Source organism: Xenopus tropicalis, chromosome 7 (assembly GCF_000004195.4).
Source record: "Xenopus tropicalis strain Nigerian chromosome 7, UCB_Xtro_10.0, whole genome shotgun sequence".
Lineage (NCBI taxonomy): Eukaryota > Metazoa > Chordata > Amphibia > Anura > Pipidae > Xenopus > Xenopus tropicalis.
In genome coordinates, this window is record NC_030683.2 from 128,273,549 (window position 1) to 128,294,523 (window position 20,975).

Below are 20,975 nucleotides of genomic sequence, written 5' to 3' on the forward strand. Positions count from 1 at the left end.
ATTTCCCAGGGTGCCACAGCCATGTGACCTGTGCTCTGATAAACTTCACTCACACTTTACTGCTGCGCTGCAAGTTGGAGTGATATCCCCCCCTCACCCCCAGTAGCCAATCAGCAGAACAATGGGAAGGGAGCAAGATAGCAGCTCCCAGTAGGTATCAGAATAGCACTCAATAGTAAGAAATCCAAGTCTGGCTTGGGACTCCTCCAGTTATATGGGAGTAGGAGAAACAATAGGTGAGCTGAAAGCAGTTGTAATGTGTAGCGCTGGCTGAAAGCTCAGACTCAGGCACACTTTACTGCTGCGCTGCAAGTTGGAGTGATATCCTTCCCCCCCAGCAGCTGATCAGCAGAACAATGGGAAGGGAGCAAGATAGCAGCTCCCAGTAGGTATCAGAATAGCACTCAATAGTAAGAAATCCAAGTCCGGCTTGGGACTCCTCCAGTTACATGGGAGTAGGAGAAACAATAGGTTAGCTGAAAGCAGTTCTAATGTGTAGCGCTGGCTGAAAGCTCAGACTCAGGCACAAGGCACTGAGATGGCGCCTACATACCAATATTACAGCTACAAATACATTTGTTGGTTCAAGAATAAAATGTTAAATGGCAGAGGGAATTATTCACTATGGACTTAGGACTCCACTGGCCTCCCAAAGCGAGCTGTGATTCTACTGTGCCTACTATTAAAATTCTCATAAAAATATTTTTTCTCTTACCATGATATCTTACACACATGCATGTTCTAATTATGACAAAAAGCTATGAATTCCTTTTTGTAACCCTTTTACTTTTTTATTTTGAAATATTAAACTTACCATCTGTCTGTGCAATTGGAGAGATGGGTACTACAAAAACAAAAACAATTATCATTTAATTCCATAGTTCTTAATTTCATAATATATTTCCACAATATATTTTATATGTATGTATATATATATTTTTTTTTCTTTTTTTCTTTTTTCTTTTTTTTGCCCCTAATAATATATACAGATTGTCAAGACAGGAGTGGCACAGTCCTCCTTCAGTAACCTCCTCAAAATCTGATAGCAATTTTGAATACAGACAGACCAACTTTTATTCAGCCTGGATCATAGGATGCTTTATGCTGTATCCACCCTGGACATCTAAAGTGCTACGTAGCAAAGAAAAACCCCAAGGTGCTCAGTTTTCCCAGTTATCATCAAGTTCTACAAATGGAATATAATGTTTTATAAGATTGAAAGAGTTAGGAGGTTTAGGAGATGCAATGAATAAGAGAAATGTGGATGGCATTGGAATGACTTATCGCTGGCGTAAAAATGTTGCTGTTATATATGTCCAGAACGTAATTCTGAAATACATTCCCCAGCAGTGCTGTGTTTTGCAGTATTAATATTGTATTGAAAATATCTAGTATAAATAAATCTAAAGCAACTGGACTTGTTAAGTAATCATTGAAGATGTTTCACTACTCATCCGAGGAGCTTCTTCAGTTCAACTGACTGGTATGGGAAGCCCTCAGCATATGTACTCTTCCACTAATCCAGTACAACGGATATGCTGAGGGCTTCCCATACCAGTCCATTGTGATTGGATTAGTGGAAGAGTACATATGCTGAGGGCTTCCCATACAAGTCCATTGTGATTGGATTAGTGGAAGAGTACATATGCTGAGGGCTTCCCATACCAGTCAGTTGTATTGGATTAGTGGAAGAGTACATATGCTGAGGGCTTCCCATACCAGTCAGTTGTATTGGATTAGTGGGAGAGTACATATGCTGAGGGCTTCCCATACCAGCCCATTGTGATTGGATTAGTGGAAGAGTACATATGCTGAGGGCTTCCCATACCAGTCAGTTGTATTGGATTAGTGGAAGAGTACATATGCTGAGGGCTTCCCATACCAGTCAGTGGAACTGAAGAAGCTCCTCGGATGAGTAGTGAAACGTCTTCAATGATTACTTTACAAGTCCAGTTGCTCTAGATTTATTTATACAAGATATACCATGACCTGGATGAATGAAAATCTTCATAGTTGTATTGAAAATACTTACTCCCTTGATAGTAAACTTTTCCTGTTGGCAGGTTTACTTCAATGATCCATATGCCTGTAGAAGACGACAACCAAAAATGTGATTTTGTGCCATAAGGCAGACCGTAACTGAAGCGAGAATAAAAACGCATAATCTTGGCAATATTATAACTACACTGCCCACTGCTGTGACATATAATATACAGAATCTATAGCAAGACAATCTCTTGACTGGTCAACATAACAAAACACTGGCACAGAAGTATATTGCTGGTTTCCCAAAATGAGGTGTATTTTTACCGCTTAAGGTGGCCATACACTGGCAAATTTAAGATGCCAATTTGTCCTCTGCCTTACCTGCCATGTATGTGGCCCTCCAATGGGCCTTCCTGATGGATATGTGGGCAAAACACAGGCAGATATAGATCAGGAAGGTTTACAAATCCCATGGGAGTGAGTACTGCATAAGCTTGTTGATGTGGTCCTTGTCCCAGCAGACTGAATTCCTATTATTGTGATGCGATTGGCCCTTAGGCCAAATGATCAGATCAGCTTGACATCACCCACCTCACTTATCTTTCAATGTAAGGCCAGCTTTACCCCCTTCTTCACTAATTTTTTACTCGTTCAATGTGTTGATTACCTTTCTTTCCAGGAATAGGGGTGGTAGGCCCTGTAAAAGTTTAGTATGCACAATTAGTAGTAATTCAAATAATATAACAATAAAATATAACAAGTGACAAACAACATTTTTTGCCAGGTTTCACCATAAAAAAGTGACCATAGACTCCAGTGGGTGCAAAAAAAGTCACCGTGGAAAATAATCTCCTTGGACTTCAATGCGTTAAAGCAAATTTTTGCCATTCTGTGATTTTTTTGGTAGTGCAAAATGGGGCATATTGACTCAATGCTAAATAAAAGAAGAAAATGTGCCTGAGAATATAAACTAGAAAGAAAATATGTCTTGTTGGATCTAGAAACATAGATTTTTTGAGATGTATGTGCTCATCTGAATAGATATTGATCCTCCGTTGGCTACTGTCATCAAATGTTGTCTCCGTGCCTTATCCCAAGTAATCCACAAGGTGAAAAAATGCCATGTTTATTTATTTATATTGGAAAAGGTACGTACATTCTATGGAAACCAAGGAGATTTATGCATTATGAAGACCACCCTACTTGTAATAGAATCTGAATTCACCTAATTCTACTACTGTGTGTTGGGGTTCAACAGAATCTACAATTTCTTTTTGTTTAAATATTTTTTTATGTTCTTTACTTACGTCCTTTGAACCTGGTAGGTTTATCTTCATGTGTAATTTCAGTAATCCAGTCTCCTAAAGAAAATTAGAAATGGCAGATTTTGGGTTAGAAAGCCAAAAGCCAAAAGCTTTGGGTGCGTATTATATTGAGGAAAGCTAATAAATAAATGGATTTGGTTTTATATCTTTGTAATGATTGGGTACATTTGTAATTACCTGTGGGAACTGGAGCTTCAGGTTCTTGAGGAAAAAAAAATTGGAAATTAGACACAGTAACTAATTTATACATTTATCATTAACATTTTCACCTTGTCTTTAAAGGGCGGGATTTATTTTTATTTCATGAAAACTCAATAGACATCTATGGAGAAATTGTGAACTGAATCAGGAGATACGTTTTTCTCACCGATACGGCAGCATTACATTAAGGGGCACATTCATCAAAGTACGATTGTTTCCGCATACAAAAATTTGTATTTTTTCTATGTTTTTGTACTGTGCGTATTTTCTGCGATTTTTTCGTAGTTTGTGACAAAATTTACGTGACAAAATCGTATTTGTCACAACAAGTTTGAAAGTTTCGGATTCATTCAAGCTTCAGTATCGTGAATATCTTTTGGCCAGGTTGGAGCTGCAGAATGCCATTGAGTCCTATGAGACTATGATTTCCTATGGGAAATCATGCACTGAAGGTTCAAAGTCAGAAAGGTTTTCCCGCCATTTACGAACGTTCAGATACGAAAATTTTGTTACTTTTGGATCGGCAATACAATATTATCTATTACGATTTTTTGTAACCATTTTTGTGACATTTCCAATCAGAAATTATTGTATCTAATCTGAATTTTACCCATTTCGGGATTTAAACTCGTACTTTGCTGAATCTGCCCCTTTGTGTGATCTGTTTAAGTTGTTGCGTGACAAATTTTATCCAACGTTTTCTGCGTTTCCATTTTTCCAAGTCTTCAATTAGTATATGTTTGGTGACAGTTGTTTGTTTTTCACAAGGGATAAAGGCAATTTGTTAATTTTTTGGATTGTTATGTTTCATTTTTCAACATGTCAACGTGGGTTAGTCAGTGGATTTAATAGGCTTAATATGGAAAACTAAATAGGTTGCAAGATCCAAACTACTGTAGTCACAGTGGCTTTATCACATTGAGTTAGCCATGGGACTTCTGATACATTTCAATTTGTCCTTATTTTATAACCATACCTATTTTTCTCCATTCTCCGATGCTTTTCTGTTTGCATCATATATCTGTCATTTATTTTTTAATGGTAATGTCCATGTCTTCGCTAAAGTTGACTTTTCTCCTATTATATATCGCCCTACCGAGCATCATATTTCTAAGCTTAATGGGCATTATGGTTTCACAATGGGTGAAATTTCCACACTTGCTCCTACATTATTATTTGTCAGGTGATCTCTAAAGATTATCACAAAATGGTGGCTCATGATAAAAGAAGTAAAAGGGCAATATATATGCCTTAATGGCAATAGATCGCTATATTATATGTTATTATTATATAAAATATGTTAGTTAAGTATCCATTGTGAAGGTATATGGTGTGTAACAATATATAGTTACTTTCTTGGGGATTCCATTCTATACATGAACTCACTTTGTACATATGGCACTGGAACAGATGGCTGCTCCGTTTCTATAATCCAATCTATAAACAAAAACAGGAATAGCATCAGCTGACCATTACAAACAACTTTACAAATAGCTTTTGTAAATATCCATATCTTACCTTTACCTTACACCTTATCTTGTTTCAAGGAGAATTAAATCAACATGGCCTAAAACTAAATGGCCTCTTTAGGCCATGAATGCAAGACAATATGTTTTGGGCTTTTGTTCCAGCCCACAGCCACCCTGGATTCCACCAGTAACTACAGTCATTTTACCAAGCTTAGGGACCAATTAAAAAAAAAAAAAATATATATATATATATTGACTAAGTTCAGCTCTTTTTTTATTTCATGACATATTTTAGGCCCTATTCCTTTAGGGCCAAATTTCATCAAATTAAGTTTTTACTGCAATTCATGGTTTTTTTTATGCTAAGACTCACAAATTCAAATTTAGAGATTTATTAAGAGCAAAAAAATTGAAAATCTGGCAAGTTCATCTTAAGTTGATCGATTATTTGAGATATTTTTGTTTTTAATAACTAAGTGGTGAGTTTTTGAGTTTAGTTACATTTAAAAAAAAAATTCAACATTCACAAACTAAAATGTTGATAGATAGGCCTCTATGAGTTGTAATAAAGTAGTAAAACCTGTTTCATAGTTATATGTGGGTGGAGATTTCCTCGACCCGCCCCCGACCCTAACCTGCCCACTCCCAACCGAACCCTACCTGACCCGGCTTCCTTCATCTATTTATAGACCTGTGCCGCCCTACAATGATGTCACAAAAGGGGTGTGGCTTTTGGGTTAGCGCCTATAAATAGAGAAGCAGGAAGAGGAAGCCGGCAGTGTAAGGTTGTGGATGGGGAGGGCGAGCGGAAGAGCTCAGCCCGAACCCACCGTACAGATTTACTCAAATCTAGGAAATTAGAAAACCAAACAAGTAACTGTATGTGTAAAATACATATTTTGTGGGCTTATAAATACCCCATACACTTCTATGTAGTGCATATTTTTGAACTAAAAAATTTACATTTTAACTTCCTCTCTTCACTTCCCCTTGTCAGACTACAATATCTATACATTATTAGAATTAATTTGTGAGCACTACCTTTATGTGTCCATGAATGCTTACTTTTAAAATCTTGTTTAAAATAAACAAGATCATGTTTAACTTACCAGGAGATCCTGTTACTGGAGCAATAGGTTCTACAAAAAGAAGCAACAATCAAAATATTATGGGGGCAGAAAGACAGCTAATTACAAATTTACCGGCAAAAAGTTGCAAATCAATTTCAAATTTGTTATACTGCCTTGGTTATTATTTTACATGCTACACTGGTGAAACACCAACCAGACCCTAGTAGTCTCATAAATACATGTTATCATTAGTGATAAGCCAATCTGTTCCGCTTAGTTTTGGCAAAAAATTTGCGAAAGTGAAAAAAAAATTTGTAACAATGAAAATTTAGGGAAACTATGAACGAAATTATCATCCGGGTCAAAAATATGATGCACACACCATTTTTTTTTTACATGCAACATGTTTTGTTGACGGGCCAGACATTTTTTTGTTGGACAACGCTGCAAATTTTTGTGGTCTTTTCCAAAAAAATCTGTCCATAGTGCAATGCGGAAATTAACTTCAGATCCACATAGTGTTTCGCTCATCATAGGGGTGGCCATAAAAAATAATAATGTATGGGTGGCCATAAAAAATAATAATGTAGGGGTGGCCATAAAAAATGAATAATGCAGGGGTGGCCATAAAAAATAATAATGTATGGGTGGCCATAAAAAAATAATAATGTATGGGTGGCCATAAAAAAATTAATAATGTAGGGGTGGCCATAAAAAATAATAATGTATGGGTGGCCATAAAAAATAATATTGTAGGGGTGGCCTTAAAAAAATAATTATGTAGGGGAGGCCATAAAAAATAATATTGTAGGGGTGGCCTTAAAAAAATAATAATGTAGGGGTGGCCATAAAAAATTAATAATGTATGGGTGGCCATAAAAAAATTAATAATGTAGGGGTGGCCATAAAAAATAATAATGTATGGGTGGCCATAAAAAATAATATTGTAGGGGTGGCCTTAAAAAAATAATTATGTAGGGGAGGCCATAAAAAATAATATTGTAGGGGTGGCCTTAAAAAAATAATAATGTAGGGGTGGCCATAAAAAATTAATAATGTATGGGTGGCCATAAAAAAATTAATAATGTAGGGGTGGCCATAAAAAATAATATTGTAGGGGTGGCCTTAAAAAAATAATAATGTAGGGGAGGCCATAAAAAATAATATTTTAGGGGTGGCCTTAAAAAAAATAATAATGTAGGGGAGGCCATAAAAAATTATTAATGTAGGGGTGGCCATAAAAAATTATTAATGTAGGGGTGGCCATAAAAAAATAATGTAGGGGTGGCCATAAAAAAATAATAATGTATGGGTGGCCATAAAAAATTAATAATTTATGGGAGGCCATAAAAAATTAATAATGTAGGGGTGGCCATAAAAAATTAATAAAATAGGGGTGGCCATAAAAAATAATAATGTATGGGAGGCCATAAAAAATTGGTAAAAGTATTGTGTAATGTTTTGCTTAATATTTATATATTATGTTGTACATCAGCTATTTATTTTATACTTACTCCCTTCATAGTCTTCAATTCCCGTTGGAGTGGTCACTTTGATGAGCCATTTGTCTAAAAAAAAAAATGTAATGTTTATCTTAAAAAACATAGATTAGAATTAAACATCTTAATAAATAATAGATCATGTGATTTAATCCATAACCCAAGTGTGCAGCCATTAGATAATTAAACATTTATCTACTAATCAGATTTGATTTATCATTTTATATAATCACCTCTAATATACTTAGTAAATAGAGATTGTGATTAATAACAATTACCACTGAAAATTGTATATATATATATAAATATCATCTAAATTTGTGATTTACCTTTACTACCAGGAATAGGAGCAAAAGGTTCTAAAAAACACAAACAGAAAACAGAGAATTGTAAAAATATTATTTCAGACATAAAAAATGCATCTACTATTTTCCCACACTTCTGTTATCAGTTCTTGAGAAATTGTAATTCTATCATTTATGGATCCTTGAGTGAAATGTGTATTTTACATTCATTTTGAAATAAGCACAGGGTCGGACTTGGGGGTGCAGGGCCCACCGGGGTGACCACCCCAGGGACCCCACACAGTGCACCTTCCGTCCGGGTCCCCCACTGAACCCTCCTAACCCCCTGTAGGGGCCCCCTCCTAATGTTCTCCCCTGAGCGCCCAGAAGCGAAACGCGTCAGGGGAGGACACCGGCCTCCAGTCTAGGCCACTGGGGCCCACAGGTTTCTTCCCGGTGGCCCAGTATGACCCTGAATAAGCAGTAGACCTAAGCTACCCGAATGTTGCTTAAAATGATATTTTCAGTGTGGAGAACCTACTTAAAAAAATCATATATGGCTTGGTTCCGATATTCTTGGAACAATGTAGCAGAATACTCTAGATCCTCTAGATCTGTTAGATGGCTTCTAAACTGATTCCGGAGTCAGAACCAGAAGCACAGAGAATAGTAAAAGCCAGATATATCCTGATTTCTACAGCAGTTGCACTTTATAACCACTGACTTTTCTTAATAAAGATATAGTAATATCTTTGCATTTTGGGTTTGGGTGGTATTTTGGATAGTAGTATTTTAGGAAAATCTGTAATTGATCTTCATTTTTATTTTATCATAGACAACAGACAAAACAACCTGAACACTGTAGAACACAGAAAACATTTAAAAATATAAATCATAAGTCATAATTTTATATTGCTCTATAAATTATACATTTGTCATACTTACTCCCTTTAAATTTGGTTGGTTTATCCGGACTTGCCAATTCTACAATCCAGTCTGTATAAAACAAAAAGAAATATTATGATTGTTGCTAATTGAAATGATAACATAAAACACATTCTTACTTGGTACTCTGCAACATCTAATATACAGATATAGGATTCACTATCCAGAAACCTGTTATCCAATTTACAGGAAGGCCATCTTTCATAGATACTATTAAGCAAATCATTCTGTTTAAAATCAATTTCTATTTGCTTTGTAAATATAAAAGTACCCTTTGATTGATCCCAACTATAATTACCCCTTATTGGGGCAGAACAGCCTTATTGGGTTTATTTCATGGTTAAATGATTCCCTTTTCTCTGTAATAATAAAACAGTACCTGTACTTGATCCCAACTAAGATATAATTACCCCTTATTGGGGGCAGAACAGCCCTATTGGGTTTATTTCATGGTTAAATGATTCCCTTTTCTCTGTAATAATAAAACAGTACCTGTACTTGATCCCAACTAAGATATAATTACCCCTTATTGGGGGCAGAACAGCCCTATTGGGTTTATTTCATGGTTAAATGATTCCCTTTTCTCTGTAATAATAAAACAGTACCTGTACTTGATCCCAACTAAGATATAATTACCCCTTATTGGGGGCAGAACAGCCCTATTGGGTTTATTTCATGGTTAAATGATTCCCTTTTCTCTGTAATAATAAAACAGTACCTGTACTTGATCCCAACTAAGATATAATTACCCCTTATTGGAGCCAAAACAATCCTATTGGGTTTATTTAATGTTTAAATGATCTTAGTAGACTTGTGATCTGAATTACAGAAAGATCTCTTATCTGGAAAACCCCAGGTCAGGAGCATTAATGGATAATATCTTCTAACCTGTACTAGTAGAATACCGATAAAAGGACTCAAGTTCCCTTAATGTACAGTAGAACCCCCATTTTACACTTTTTCTTTCCAGAAAAATGGTGTTAAATCAGGGAAATGCATTATATACTGGTGAGACCACAAAAAATGGTGTAAAATGAGGGAAAACTTAAAAGTGGGGTAAATAAAATTAAAGTGTCACTACATTATCCATACTGAGTAATACACTGATTTTATGTAAAATGCCTTCCATTTACAGTTTTTGTTATTTCTGCTTTCAAAGCCATTCTTAACAAACAATCTATGATTTTAAGAATTTACCTTTAAAAAGTGGTTCTTCAGGTTCTAGAAAAAAAACAAATATGGAGTATTAGTTATAACATGTGCGTATCTATCTATCTATCTATCATCTATCTGTCTGTCTGTCTGTCTCTATCTATCTATCTATCTATCTATTATCTATCTGTCTGTCTGTCTGTCTATCTATCTATCATCTATCTGTCTATCTGTCTGTCTATCTATCTATCTATCTATCTATCATCTATCTGTCTATCTATCTGTCTATCTATCTGTCTGTCTGTCTGTCTATCTTTCTGTCTGTCTGTCTGTCTATCATCTATCTGTCTATCATCTGTCTGTCTATCTACTTATCTATCTGTCTGTCTGTCTGTCTGTCTATCTATCTATTTATCATCTATCTGTCTATCATCTGTCTGTCTATCTATCTATCTATCTGTCTGTCTGTCTGTCTGTCTGTCTATCTACCATCTGTCTGTCTGTCTATCTATCTATCTATCTATCTATCTGTCTGTCTGTCTGTCTGTCTATCTATCTGTCTGTCTGTCTATCTATCTATCATCATCTATTATCAATCTATCTATCATCTATCAATCTATCATCTATCTATCTATCTGTCTATCTATCTATCTATTTATCTATCTATCTATCTATCTATCTATCTATCTATCTATCTATCTATCTATCTGTCTGTCTGTCTATCTATTTATCTATCTATCTATCACTATCTATCTATCTATCAATCATCTATCTATCTATCTATCATCTGTCTATCTATCTGTCTATCTATCGATCTATCTATCTATCTATCAATCATCTATCTGTCTATCTGTCTGTCTATCTATCAATCATCTATCTATCTATCTATCTATCTATCTATCATCTATCTGTCTATCTATCATCTTTCTATCTATCTATCTATCATCTATCATCATCTATTATCTATCTATCTATCTATCTATCCAGTGGCGTAACTATAGAGAGTATCAAATGTTTTTTGATGTGTCAATTTTGCCAATTTTTTGCAGAATCTGTTTTTGCCGAAACGGGACAGATTTGCTCATCACTAATGTTATATAGTCATAGCCTTTCTTTGATACAGTCCATCCTTATGTTGGCTGTAATAAAGTGAGGTAACTATATCTTAACTGGTTATTTCAGTTTGCATCAATGTACAGAATGTATTGGTACTTACTTCCTTCATATGGAACAGGAACAGTTGGCTGGTCTGTTTCTACTGTCCATTCTCCTAAACATAGTAAAAAATATTAATATGAGTCTATTTCAAGTGATAATAATTAAATGTACACACAAAAAAAACCATTCAGCATGAAGAGTGTACAAACTCTACTCTAAGGGGCACATTCATCAAAGTACGATTGAGTCCGAATACAAAAAATTTATATTTTTTCTAATTTATAGAACTGTGCGTATTTTCTGTGATTTTTTTGTTAATTTGCGCAACTTTTTCATACTTTGTCAGAAAGGTTTTCTTGCCGTTTACGATCATTCGGATACGAAAATTTTGTGACATTCGGATCGGCAATATGTTATTATCGCGACTATTACGATTTTTTCGTAAGCATTTTCGTGACATTTCTGATCTTCAGAAATGATCGTATCTAATCCGAAATTTTACCCATTTCGGGATTCAAACTTGTACTTTGATGAATCTGCCCCTAAATTATGATAGTGGTAATTTAAGTTTAAAAACAACCTTAATTTCAATAAAAGATTCTCTGTCATCCAAGTAAAGCCTACACTAAAAAGCTTATTTGTCAATTTTCAAATTAGTGAATTTTAGAGAGTTTTTTTGCAAGTCAAATAAACTCAAATACTTGCTTATTTATGAAAAAATTGAGTATAAAAAAGCTCAATTGAACTAAACAGTGGAAAAAAATACCTTAAATGTAGAAAATTTGTATTCTACAAAGTGTAAATTTTTTTTGAAAAATTTAAATTGAAAAACTGCATAAAATTTGCCTGGGACAGCTCCCATAGACTTCTACATGATCTTGCAATTTATTAGATGCTGAAGTGTTATATTTGAATTTTTTGTATTTTTACCCTAAATAAATATTGAAAACTCGAGTTTTTGAAGCTATAATTCTAAATTTGGGAGTTTTTGAGCAAAAAACAATTCAAAACACAGGAAAAAAAAAATTCTAATTCAAACATTGATAAATCACCCCCTTAGTTAGTACATAGTTACAAGGTTTGGAAGAAAATAAAAATGCACGAAAGGTAAACACTTGGATCATTGGAACCCCTAAATATAAACATCTTTGAACACCGGGTTGACATTACAAAGGGGATATTTCTCGAAAGCAAAATACACTACTAAAACTTTTTGCTTCATTTTCAGAATGTTTTCTTTACATTTTTTCCTCAATGCAGTCTACAAAGTCTTACTAGAATTGGAATACTTCTAGATTAGTAAATGAACCCCATTGATCTAGTTCCATTTCCTTAATACTTCTTGATTCCATAGTTGATCAGTGTTTCATATGTTAAACTCACCTTCTATTCCCGGAAGTGGAGCTAAAGGCTCTGTAAAGAAAACATGGAACCAGAAACAACAATTAAAAAAATGTTTTTCAAAAGTCCACATATGTAACACATGAAAAGAAAAAGGGTCTGAGGCTGCTTTTATTTATTTAGTTGGGGTTGTTAAATCTCATTTAAAGAGTTGTAATTGTAACTATTCTAATCCAATCTAATAGATGGCATTACACCCATAGTAACTTTTTTATTTTGGGTGATGTTATTGTTTGGTTTTGAAACTTAAGTTAATACAATGATGTGATATTTTATGTAAGATACTTTGGGGCAGATTTACTAATCCACGAATCCGAATTCCGAAAGGGAAAAAATTGTATTGGAAACAAAAATTTTGCGACTTTTTCGTTGCTGTCGCAATTTTTTCGTATTTGTCGCGACTTTTTCATCGCCACTTTATCATATTTTGCGTGACTATTTAGTCAACGTCGCGATTCTTTCGTATTGAGCGATGGCGACGAAAAAGTTGCGGAAAATATACGAAAAAGTTGCAAAAATACCGATCATTGCGAAAAACCGCATTCGGACGCCTTCGGACCGTTCATGGATTAGTAAATCTGCCCCTTTGTGTGGCTTTTCCACAGAAATACAGTGCCTATAGCATTGTTAGTTTGCCATATATTTACAAGTCTAGGCAACTCAATAGTGATGGTGAAGTTTTTTGCCAGGCACGGATTCACTGCAAATTTCCGCGTTTCGGCGGATTTTTTGGGGGGGAACCGGGCAACAAAATTTGCAGTGGAAAAATTTGCCACCCAAAATGGTTGGCCAAGACAAAAAAAAATTGTGACAAATTGTGTTCAAATTTTTTTTTGCCGTGCAACATTATTCTGTTGTGGGCAACAATTTTTTTGGATGTGCAGCATTTTCCCTGTTTCACAAATTTTTTGCCGTAACTTGGAATCCTCTAGTGAAAGTAAAGCTGCCCGATACTATATGTTCATCCATTAAGAATTAATCGAATTCATATAGATTCTGCTTTGGAATTAAAATTGGATTGGTTTGAAATGATCATGTGAATTGGAATTGGGGTTTAGTAGGATTTCAGGTTTGAATATCCCTTAATCAATTAGTATTATCAGACTTTTAATTAGAGTAGAAAACATTGTCACTTAAATATCAAAGCTACCTTAAGGGGCAGTATACACCTATAGGGGCAGATTTACTAATCCACAAATGGACCGAAAGCGTCCGAACGTGTTTTTTCATAATTATCGGTATTTTTGCGACTTTTTCGTCGCCATCGCAATTTTTTCGTATGTCCCTCGATTTTTTGTCGCCGTTATGACTTTATCGTATATTTTCCACAACTTTTTCTACTAACACCTACATATACAGTACTAACACCCATCTTTATAGTACTAAACAATTGCTCAATACTAAAAAATCGTAATGGTGACAAAAAAGTCACCAAAATACGATAAAGTCGTGACAGCGACGAAAAAAAATCGCGAAAATTACTAAAAAAACGCGACGGCGACGAAAAAGTCGCAACATTTTCATTTCCAATCCGATTTTTTCCTATTCGGGATTCGGATTCGTGGATTAATAAATGTGCCCCATAGTATATACACCTTAGTTGAGCACAACAAATAGGACTTATATGTATTCTGCAAACTTTTTTGTGTCAGTTATTATCTGTGATTACTTGTTTTATTTCTCCAACAGGACACAGTAGAAGAGGAAGTTGGACAGGAAGTTAGAACGTTATGGCAGTTTATATTGCTGCATGCACAAAATAAAAACAATAGATATTCCTTAGTAAAGAAAATAGACATAAATATGTTCAGCAAAAGCCCAACTTATTTAGCTCAAGCTGAAAAGGTAGAAATGTAGGAGGAATAATTTTCATAGTTACTGGCATAACAGAGACAAAACAATACCTACTGTATGAGATCTAACAATGATGTTGTTTTCCAATTTTATTTACTACAGATTAAATGAATACAACTAGATAATCATTTACACCTGATCCATTCAATGTATCTCTCATACTCACTCCCTTCAAACTGGAAGATTCCAAGCGGTGTTTTAACTTCTATGATCCATATTCCTAAACATAAGAATGTAGTATAGATAAATTAGTATATAACCAAACAGAAAATAAGAATAATAACTAATATCATATTATAGTTATTCTATATCCATTGTGGAATTATAATATAGATTTTTACTATATTCTCAAAAAGTTTCAACCACAATGGTTTTTTAAGACTATAAATATATTAACAAAAATGAGTTACCTTTTTTCCCAGGAACTTGAGCTATAGGTCCTAGAAATAATGAATTAAAGACAGTCAGTGTCATTTCAAATAAGTGTAAATAGCCCTTTTTTGGAGTAAAAGTGGTGTAAAATGCTTTCTCCATAATCATAAACATTGATCTGCCTAAATTCTGACTCAACTGCCACTTTTCAGTTTTTGGTGAAAGAAAGTCCTTGATTTACTTCTTCCCATAAGCCACCAAATATACCAGTCTGACACTGGGTACATGTTCCTAGTTGAAATCCATGCTGGCATTTCCTGATCCCAAATAAAGGAAAGCTTTGTAATTAGGTAGTTTGGAACAGAAAGCCATATTTACCCATTTTGGATTCGTCATATACTTAACAAAAATATATGGTTTCCTGGGATTGGTATTGTGCTGAGATTTTGACACATACAAGTCATAAATCTACATAAACCTATACATATTTGGTATTGACACATGCAGATTTCTAAATCTATTGTATTTTCACATATTAAAAATAAAAAATGAGTGATATATATCAAACAAAAATTCGAAAGAAAAATGAATGTATAGTTTTCTAACTACTACTAAACTTACCCTTCAGTAAATGCCCCTAAAATGAAATGATTAGTAGTGATGAGCGAATCTGTCCCATTTCGCTTCGCCATAAAATTCACGAAACGGAAAGAAAAAGGGCAAAAAATTCGCGAAGAGCATTTGTTACGCAATTTTTTTTGTCGCCTTTGTCTATTCTGTCGCCCACGTCTATTTTTTGTCGCCCCCGCCTTTTTTGACGTGACCGCGCCCAATTTGACGCACGATGGAAAAAATTTACGTGCAACAAATTTTTTTTTGCAGCTGTGTACATGTTCCTAGTTGAAATCCATGCTGGCATTTCCTGATCCTAAATAAAGTAAAGCTTTGTAATTAGGTAGTTTGGAACGGAAAGCCATATTTATCCATTTTGGATTCCTCATATACTTTCAAAAAATATATGGTTTTGTGGGATTAACCTACTGTTAGGGGATTTTTGCCCTTGAAATCTGAAGTACAAAATGCTGATTTTTGTGGTGATGCTTTGAGAGTTTGGTAGTGTGCTGAGATGAGCTAATCTGTCCCATTTCGCTTCGCCATAAAATTCGCAAAACGGCAAGAAAATTCACAAAAGGGCAAAAAATTCGCGAAGCGCATTTGTTACGCAATTTTTTTTGTCGCCCATGTCTATTTTGTCGCCCACGTCTATTTTTTGTTGCCCCCGCCTTTTTTGACGTGACCGCGCCCAATTTGACGCACGATGGAAAAAAATTACGTGCAACAAATTTTTTTTGCAGCGAATTTTCACAGAAGTTTTGCGAAACAATTCTCCAATGGTGAAATGCGGATATTTGCTGCGAATCCATGCCTGGCGAAAAAATTCGCTCATCACTAATGATTAGCAAATTAAATGCAAAATCCTTATTCCAAGGCTCATGTAGATGTGGGACTGGGTTTGATGGCAGAACAACAGATTTAATAAGAGAAAAGACAAATTTACCAACTTTTGTGAATCCCCATATTGCTTATAAGTCTAAGGTTTTTTTTTTATATATTCTGCTGTGTTTTATAATTATTTGCATTGGCAGGCACGGAATAAGAAATTAAGAAATGTTATTGCTTATTTCACTGGGAGGTCTGCTGAATTTATTTTCCAAAGATGGGAGCAGTATTATGCGCAATATACTTCTGTACAGAAATCCCCAGTTACTAGGGATGCACCGAATCCTGGATGCGGTTCGGGATTCGGTTCAGGATTCGGCTGAATCCGGGGTTTTTTTTAAGGATTCAGTTTCAGCCAGATCCACGCTCCTGCCGGAACCGAATCTGAATCCTAATTAGCATAAATTAGCATATGCTAATTAACATTTGGAAAGGGTTAAATTGCCAGGTGGAAAAAATGTGATATGATTTTAACCCCTTCCGATCCTAATTAATACATGTAAATTAGGATTCGGTTCGGGATTCAACCAAATCCTTCAGTGTGGGTTCGGGCAAACCCAAAAAAGTTGGTTTGGTGCATCCCTATTAATGAGTTGTGGTTTTCCTTGTGTATCAAATATAAAGGAATAATAAGGGGCTGATTTACTAATCTACAAATCCGAATTCCGAATGGGAAAAAAAACGGATTGGAAACGAACATTTTGCGACTTTTTCGGAAATTGTCGCGACTTTTTCGTAGCCGTTATGACTTGCGCGAATTGTAACAACTTTTTCCGTAGCCATTACGACTTACGCAAATTGTTGCGACTTTTTCGTTGCCGTTACAACTTTTTAGTATTGAGCGCTAGTAAACGGTGGGAAAACCTTTCTGATTTTTTTGCGACGGCTAAGAAAAAGTCTTGACAATTCACGCAAGTCGTAACGGCTACGAAAAAGTTGCGACAATTTACGAAAAAGTCACAACGGCGATGAAAAAATCGCAACATACCGATCATTAGGGAAAAAACGCATTCGGACGCTCATCGAACATTCGTGCATTAGTAAATCAGCCCCTAAGAATCATTTAAATATTTGCAAATTAACACAGCTTTTTTGACATTGAAAGAAATGGAAACTCGAAACGAGAATAAATCAATGGATTTCCTTTTCGAAACATGAGTTTTTAGGCATACATATTCACTGTAAGCTTTTTTTTTACAAAGGGCAAATATATATATTTATGATTGTAACATAAAGGTGCTGAGCATTGAAGGGCCAGGAATAGCAAAAAAAAATGTTAAAAATGCATTTCTACATAATATACACAATTTTACTTTCAGAACTTCCAAAACAGATAGTTTGGGGCACATTTACTAACCCACAAATCCGAATTGGAAAAATTATGATTGGAAAATGAACATTTTGCGTTTTTTTTTCGTATTTTTTGCGATTTTTTGTCGCCGTTATTTTTCGGAAATTGTTGCAACTTTTTCATAACCATTACGACTTGCGCGAAAAGTCGCAACTTTTTCATAAGTGTTACGACGCGTGAAAAGTCGAAATTTTTCCGTATTGATGCCTCCCATAGGACTCAATGACACTCTGTAGCTCCAACCTGGCCCAAGAAAAGTCACCATACTGAAGCTTGAATGAATCTGAAACTTTCGTACTCGGCGCGAAAGCTGCGAAAAAGTTGCGACAATTCGCGCAAATTGTAACGCTACGAAAAAGTTGCGACATTTTGCGAAACATTAGGAATGGCTACGAAAAAGTCGGGAAAATTTTGCGGAAAAGCGCAAAATACCGATCATTACGAAAAAAACGCATTCGGACGCCGTCGGAACGTTCGTGGGTAAGTAAATGTGCCCCTTTGTCTCTGCCTGTTACACATTTCTTTGTTTTATCTTTATATAATAAAATCAGATATATACTCACTTCCTTTAAATTTGGTTGGTTTACCCGGTTGTGCTATTTCTATTATCCAGTCTAAAATGGAAGTAAATAATCATAATTAAATTAAGCAAAAATAAATTTGTCTTCTTGCATTTGCATTTCCATAACAAAAGTACAAGAGCCTTTTCTCTGTGTTTATATACAGCAATATCATTAAATAGTTAAAAAAAATAGTGCACCTATACTACAATATAGTATACAGTATGGTACCAATAAAGAAATTATTAATATTTACATTATTTATTTTCAATTGTGAAATGTGTTTTTTTTACTTACCTGTGTAAATTTGAACGCCTGGTTCTAGAAATATATATAAAAGAAGCAGTTAGTTCCCAATCTTTAATTAAACCTTTTGTTCATTCTATTATAGTCGCTGAAATGTAACCCAGGTCGGTGCAGTTTTCTGATAGCCCATATATAGGTAAGTGATTATTATCAATTATTAATCCTTTTTTTTCTGCTTTAAATTGCCTGTGTTGCTAATTATTTTTTTGCCCAATTGGAGGTATAGGGTGGCCAAATGTTTGGCTAGCATAATATAGGCCATACATGGTATGGCCACATTTGTATTGTTCCAATCTTTCTAGAGGGCAACCCAAATGGCAGCGTAGATGCCTCAAGAGTAGTGATGAGCGAATCTGTCCTGTTTCGCTTCGAAATAAAATTTGCAAAACGCATTTGTCACGCAATTTTTTGTCGCCCACGTCTTTTTTTTTTGTCGCCCGCACATTTTTTGCCACGCCGCGCCCAAATTTTGCCGCAGCCGCATCCTTTTTGATGCGACCAAACCCAATTTGATGCGCGACAACAATTTTTTACATGTGACAAAATTTTTCCACTGCAAATTTTCATGGAAATTTCGCAAAACAATTCGCCAATGGCGATATGTGGAAATTCGCTGCGAATCCATGCCTGGCGAAATTTGCTCATCGCTACTCAAGAGCTCAATGTGGTCCTTACTTCATAGGAATTTCCAGCAAGCCTACTTGATATATTGAATAGCCTAGACCAGATATAAATCATAAAGACTGACAGTTTGTCCCATAAATAGTCCGACAGGCTGCTGACTTAATAGTAGGGATGCACCGAATCCCGGATTCGGTTTGGGATTTGGGCCAAATCTAGCCCTTTTTTTTAAGGATTCGGTTTCAGTCGAATCCACGGTCCTGGCTGAACCAAATCTGAATCCTAATTAGCATAAATTAGCATATGCTAATTCATATTCGGATGGGTTGAATCAGTGATCCCCAACCAGTGGCTCAGGGGTAACATGTTGCTCCCCAACCCCTTGGGTGTTGCTCTCAGTGCCCCCAAACCAGGGAGTTATTTTTGAATTCCTGACTTGGGGGCAAGTTTTGGTTGAATAAAAACAAGATTTCCTACCAAATAAAGCCCCCTGTAAGCTGATAGGGTGCATAGAGGCCCCTAATAGCCAATCACAGCCCTTATTTGACACCTCCATGAACTTTTATGGTGCTTGTGTTGCTCTCCAAGTCTTTTTACATTTGACTGTGGCTCACGAGTAATCAAGGTTGGGGATCCCTGGGTTAAATGGTAGGAAGAATTTTTTTTGCTACAGGCGCCAATTTTTAACCCTTTCCAATCCTAATTAGCACATGCTAATTAGGATTTGGTTCGGGATTCGGCACAATCCATCGGGGGGGGGGGGGTCGACCTAGCCCAAAAAAGTAGGTTTGGTGCATCCCTACTTAATAGTGCACATTCAATAGAAAACTTACCCCTTTCATATGGCACTGGTAAAGTTGGCTGATCTGTTTCTATAATCCAGTCTAAAACACAAGAATAAAAAATAAGCATATCATTTTGTCAATTACTAGTATGTCATTATCTTAGCAACTTAGCACATACAAGATATTCTAATAGCTAAAAGAAATTCCAACAAATTTTGTATGGAACTGGTAGTAAATGACTACTGAATAACAATAGGCTTGATTGTAATGTATATGTGTGAATGATCAAATGACATAGAAATATTATTAGAAAAGACTATTATTACATGAACATTTTAACCAGGGAACAAATGTCCTCAGTGATGCAATGGTCATGGAAATCAATGGATCATTGGAAATCCAATCATTGGAAAAATTGAAAATTCAAAGGCTTTGTAGCTAATGCTTTTAATAATCTGTCTGCAATAAAGAATACATGCCAGGATTGAATTACATTTTTGTAATTAGATTTTAATTGGATTAGTAATTAGTTCTGAATACTAACGTGTGCCTTAATTATGTGTCTGTTCTTTGTAAATGGACTTATTTAAACAATAAACCTAAATCAATAGCAAACAAGACTGCCCTAAAGTTGAATGAACATATATGTAATATATAATGTATGTTAAGACCCCATACACAGAATAACCTATTCCAATAAGGTCTACTGGGCATATAGACTGAGCATTTTACTTGTTGGATCTGGCACACTATATACAGAAAAAATGTAGATATAAACCAGAATCAAAAGTAGCATTTTTAATTTACCATCTGTCCCTGGAAGAGGAGACACAGGTTCTGAAAATAGAAATAAAAAGTTGAATTTACATCTCTGAAATATACGGTAAGTCATGCATAGATATCTATTAAAAGTGTGGTTATGACCAAAATTGCCTTATTCCCACCAATCCTTAGTCCAATAACCTGGAGGTTACTGAACTGAACATTGATGCCTTCATGAATATTTGTATCTATTTATTGCCTTAGGGTTTAAAGGAGAAATACACATTTGAGTGATTGATCATACTACACTATATTAGTTGATTTCTCAGTTGCCATAGGTGCTTATCTGTTTTTGTGTACTGGTTAAAGGAAGT

General features: G+C 35.2%; 1 protein-coding gene across 1 annotated transcript in view; it reads right to left on the reverse strand.

Annotated features, from left to right (window-relative positions):
- The window catches only part of LOC116412020, a 388,305-nt gene that overhangs the window by 197,497 nt on the left and 169,833 nt on the right, over positions 1 to 20,975 (reverse strand). Inside the window, exons 160-178 of the mRNA XM_031905216.1 lie at positions 20,647 to 20,676; positions 19,888 to 19,938; positions 18,425 to 18,448; positions 18,131 to 18,181; positions 14,755 to 14,784; positions 14,511 to 14,564; positions 12,473 to 12,502; positions 11,148 to 11,201; positions 9,977 to 10,000; positions 8,780 to 8,830; positions 7,880 to 7,909; positions 7,566 to 7,619; positions 6,091 to 6,120; positions 4,899 to 4,949; positions 3,489 to 3,512; positions 3,294 to 3,347; positions 2,654 to 2,683; positions 2,033 to 2,086; positions 815 to 844 (exon numbers count right to left, since the gene is read on the reverse strand). Coding sequence (XP_031761076.1) covers positions 815 to 844; positions 2,033 to 2,086; positions 2,654 to 2,683; positions 3,294 to 3,347; positions 3,489 to 3,512; positions 4,899 to 4,949; positions 6,091 to 6,120; positions 7,566 to 7,619; positions 7,880 to 7,909; positions 8,780 to 8,830; positions 9,977 to 10,000; positions 11,148 to 11,201; positions 12,473 to 12,502; positions 14,511 to 14,564; positions 14,755 to 14,784; positions 18,131 to 18,181; positions 18,425 to 18,448; positions 19,888 to 19,938; positions 20,647 to 20,676 — 756 coding nt within the window. The remainder of the gene's footprint in view (positions 1 to 814; positions 845 to 2,032; positions 2,087 to 2,653; positions 2,684 to 3,293; positions 3,348 to 3,488; positions 3,513 to 4,898; positions 4,950 to 6,090; positions 6,121 to 7,565; positions 7,620 to 7,879; positions 7,910 to 8,779; positions 8,831 to 9,976; positions 10,001 to 11,147; positions 11,202 to 12,472; positions 12,503 to 14,510; positions 14,565 to 14,754; positions 14,785 to 18,130; positions 18,182 to 18,424; positions 18,449 to 19,887; positions 19,939 to 20,646; positions 20,677 to 20,975) is intronic.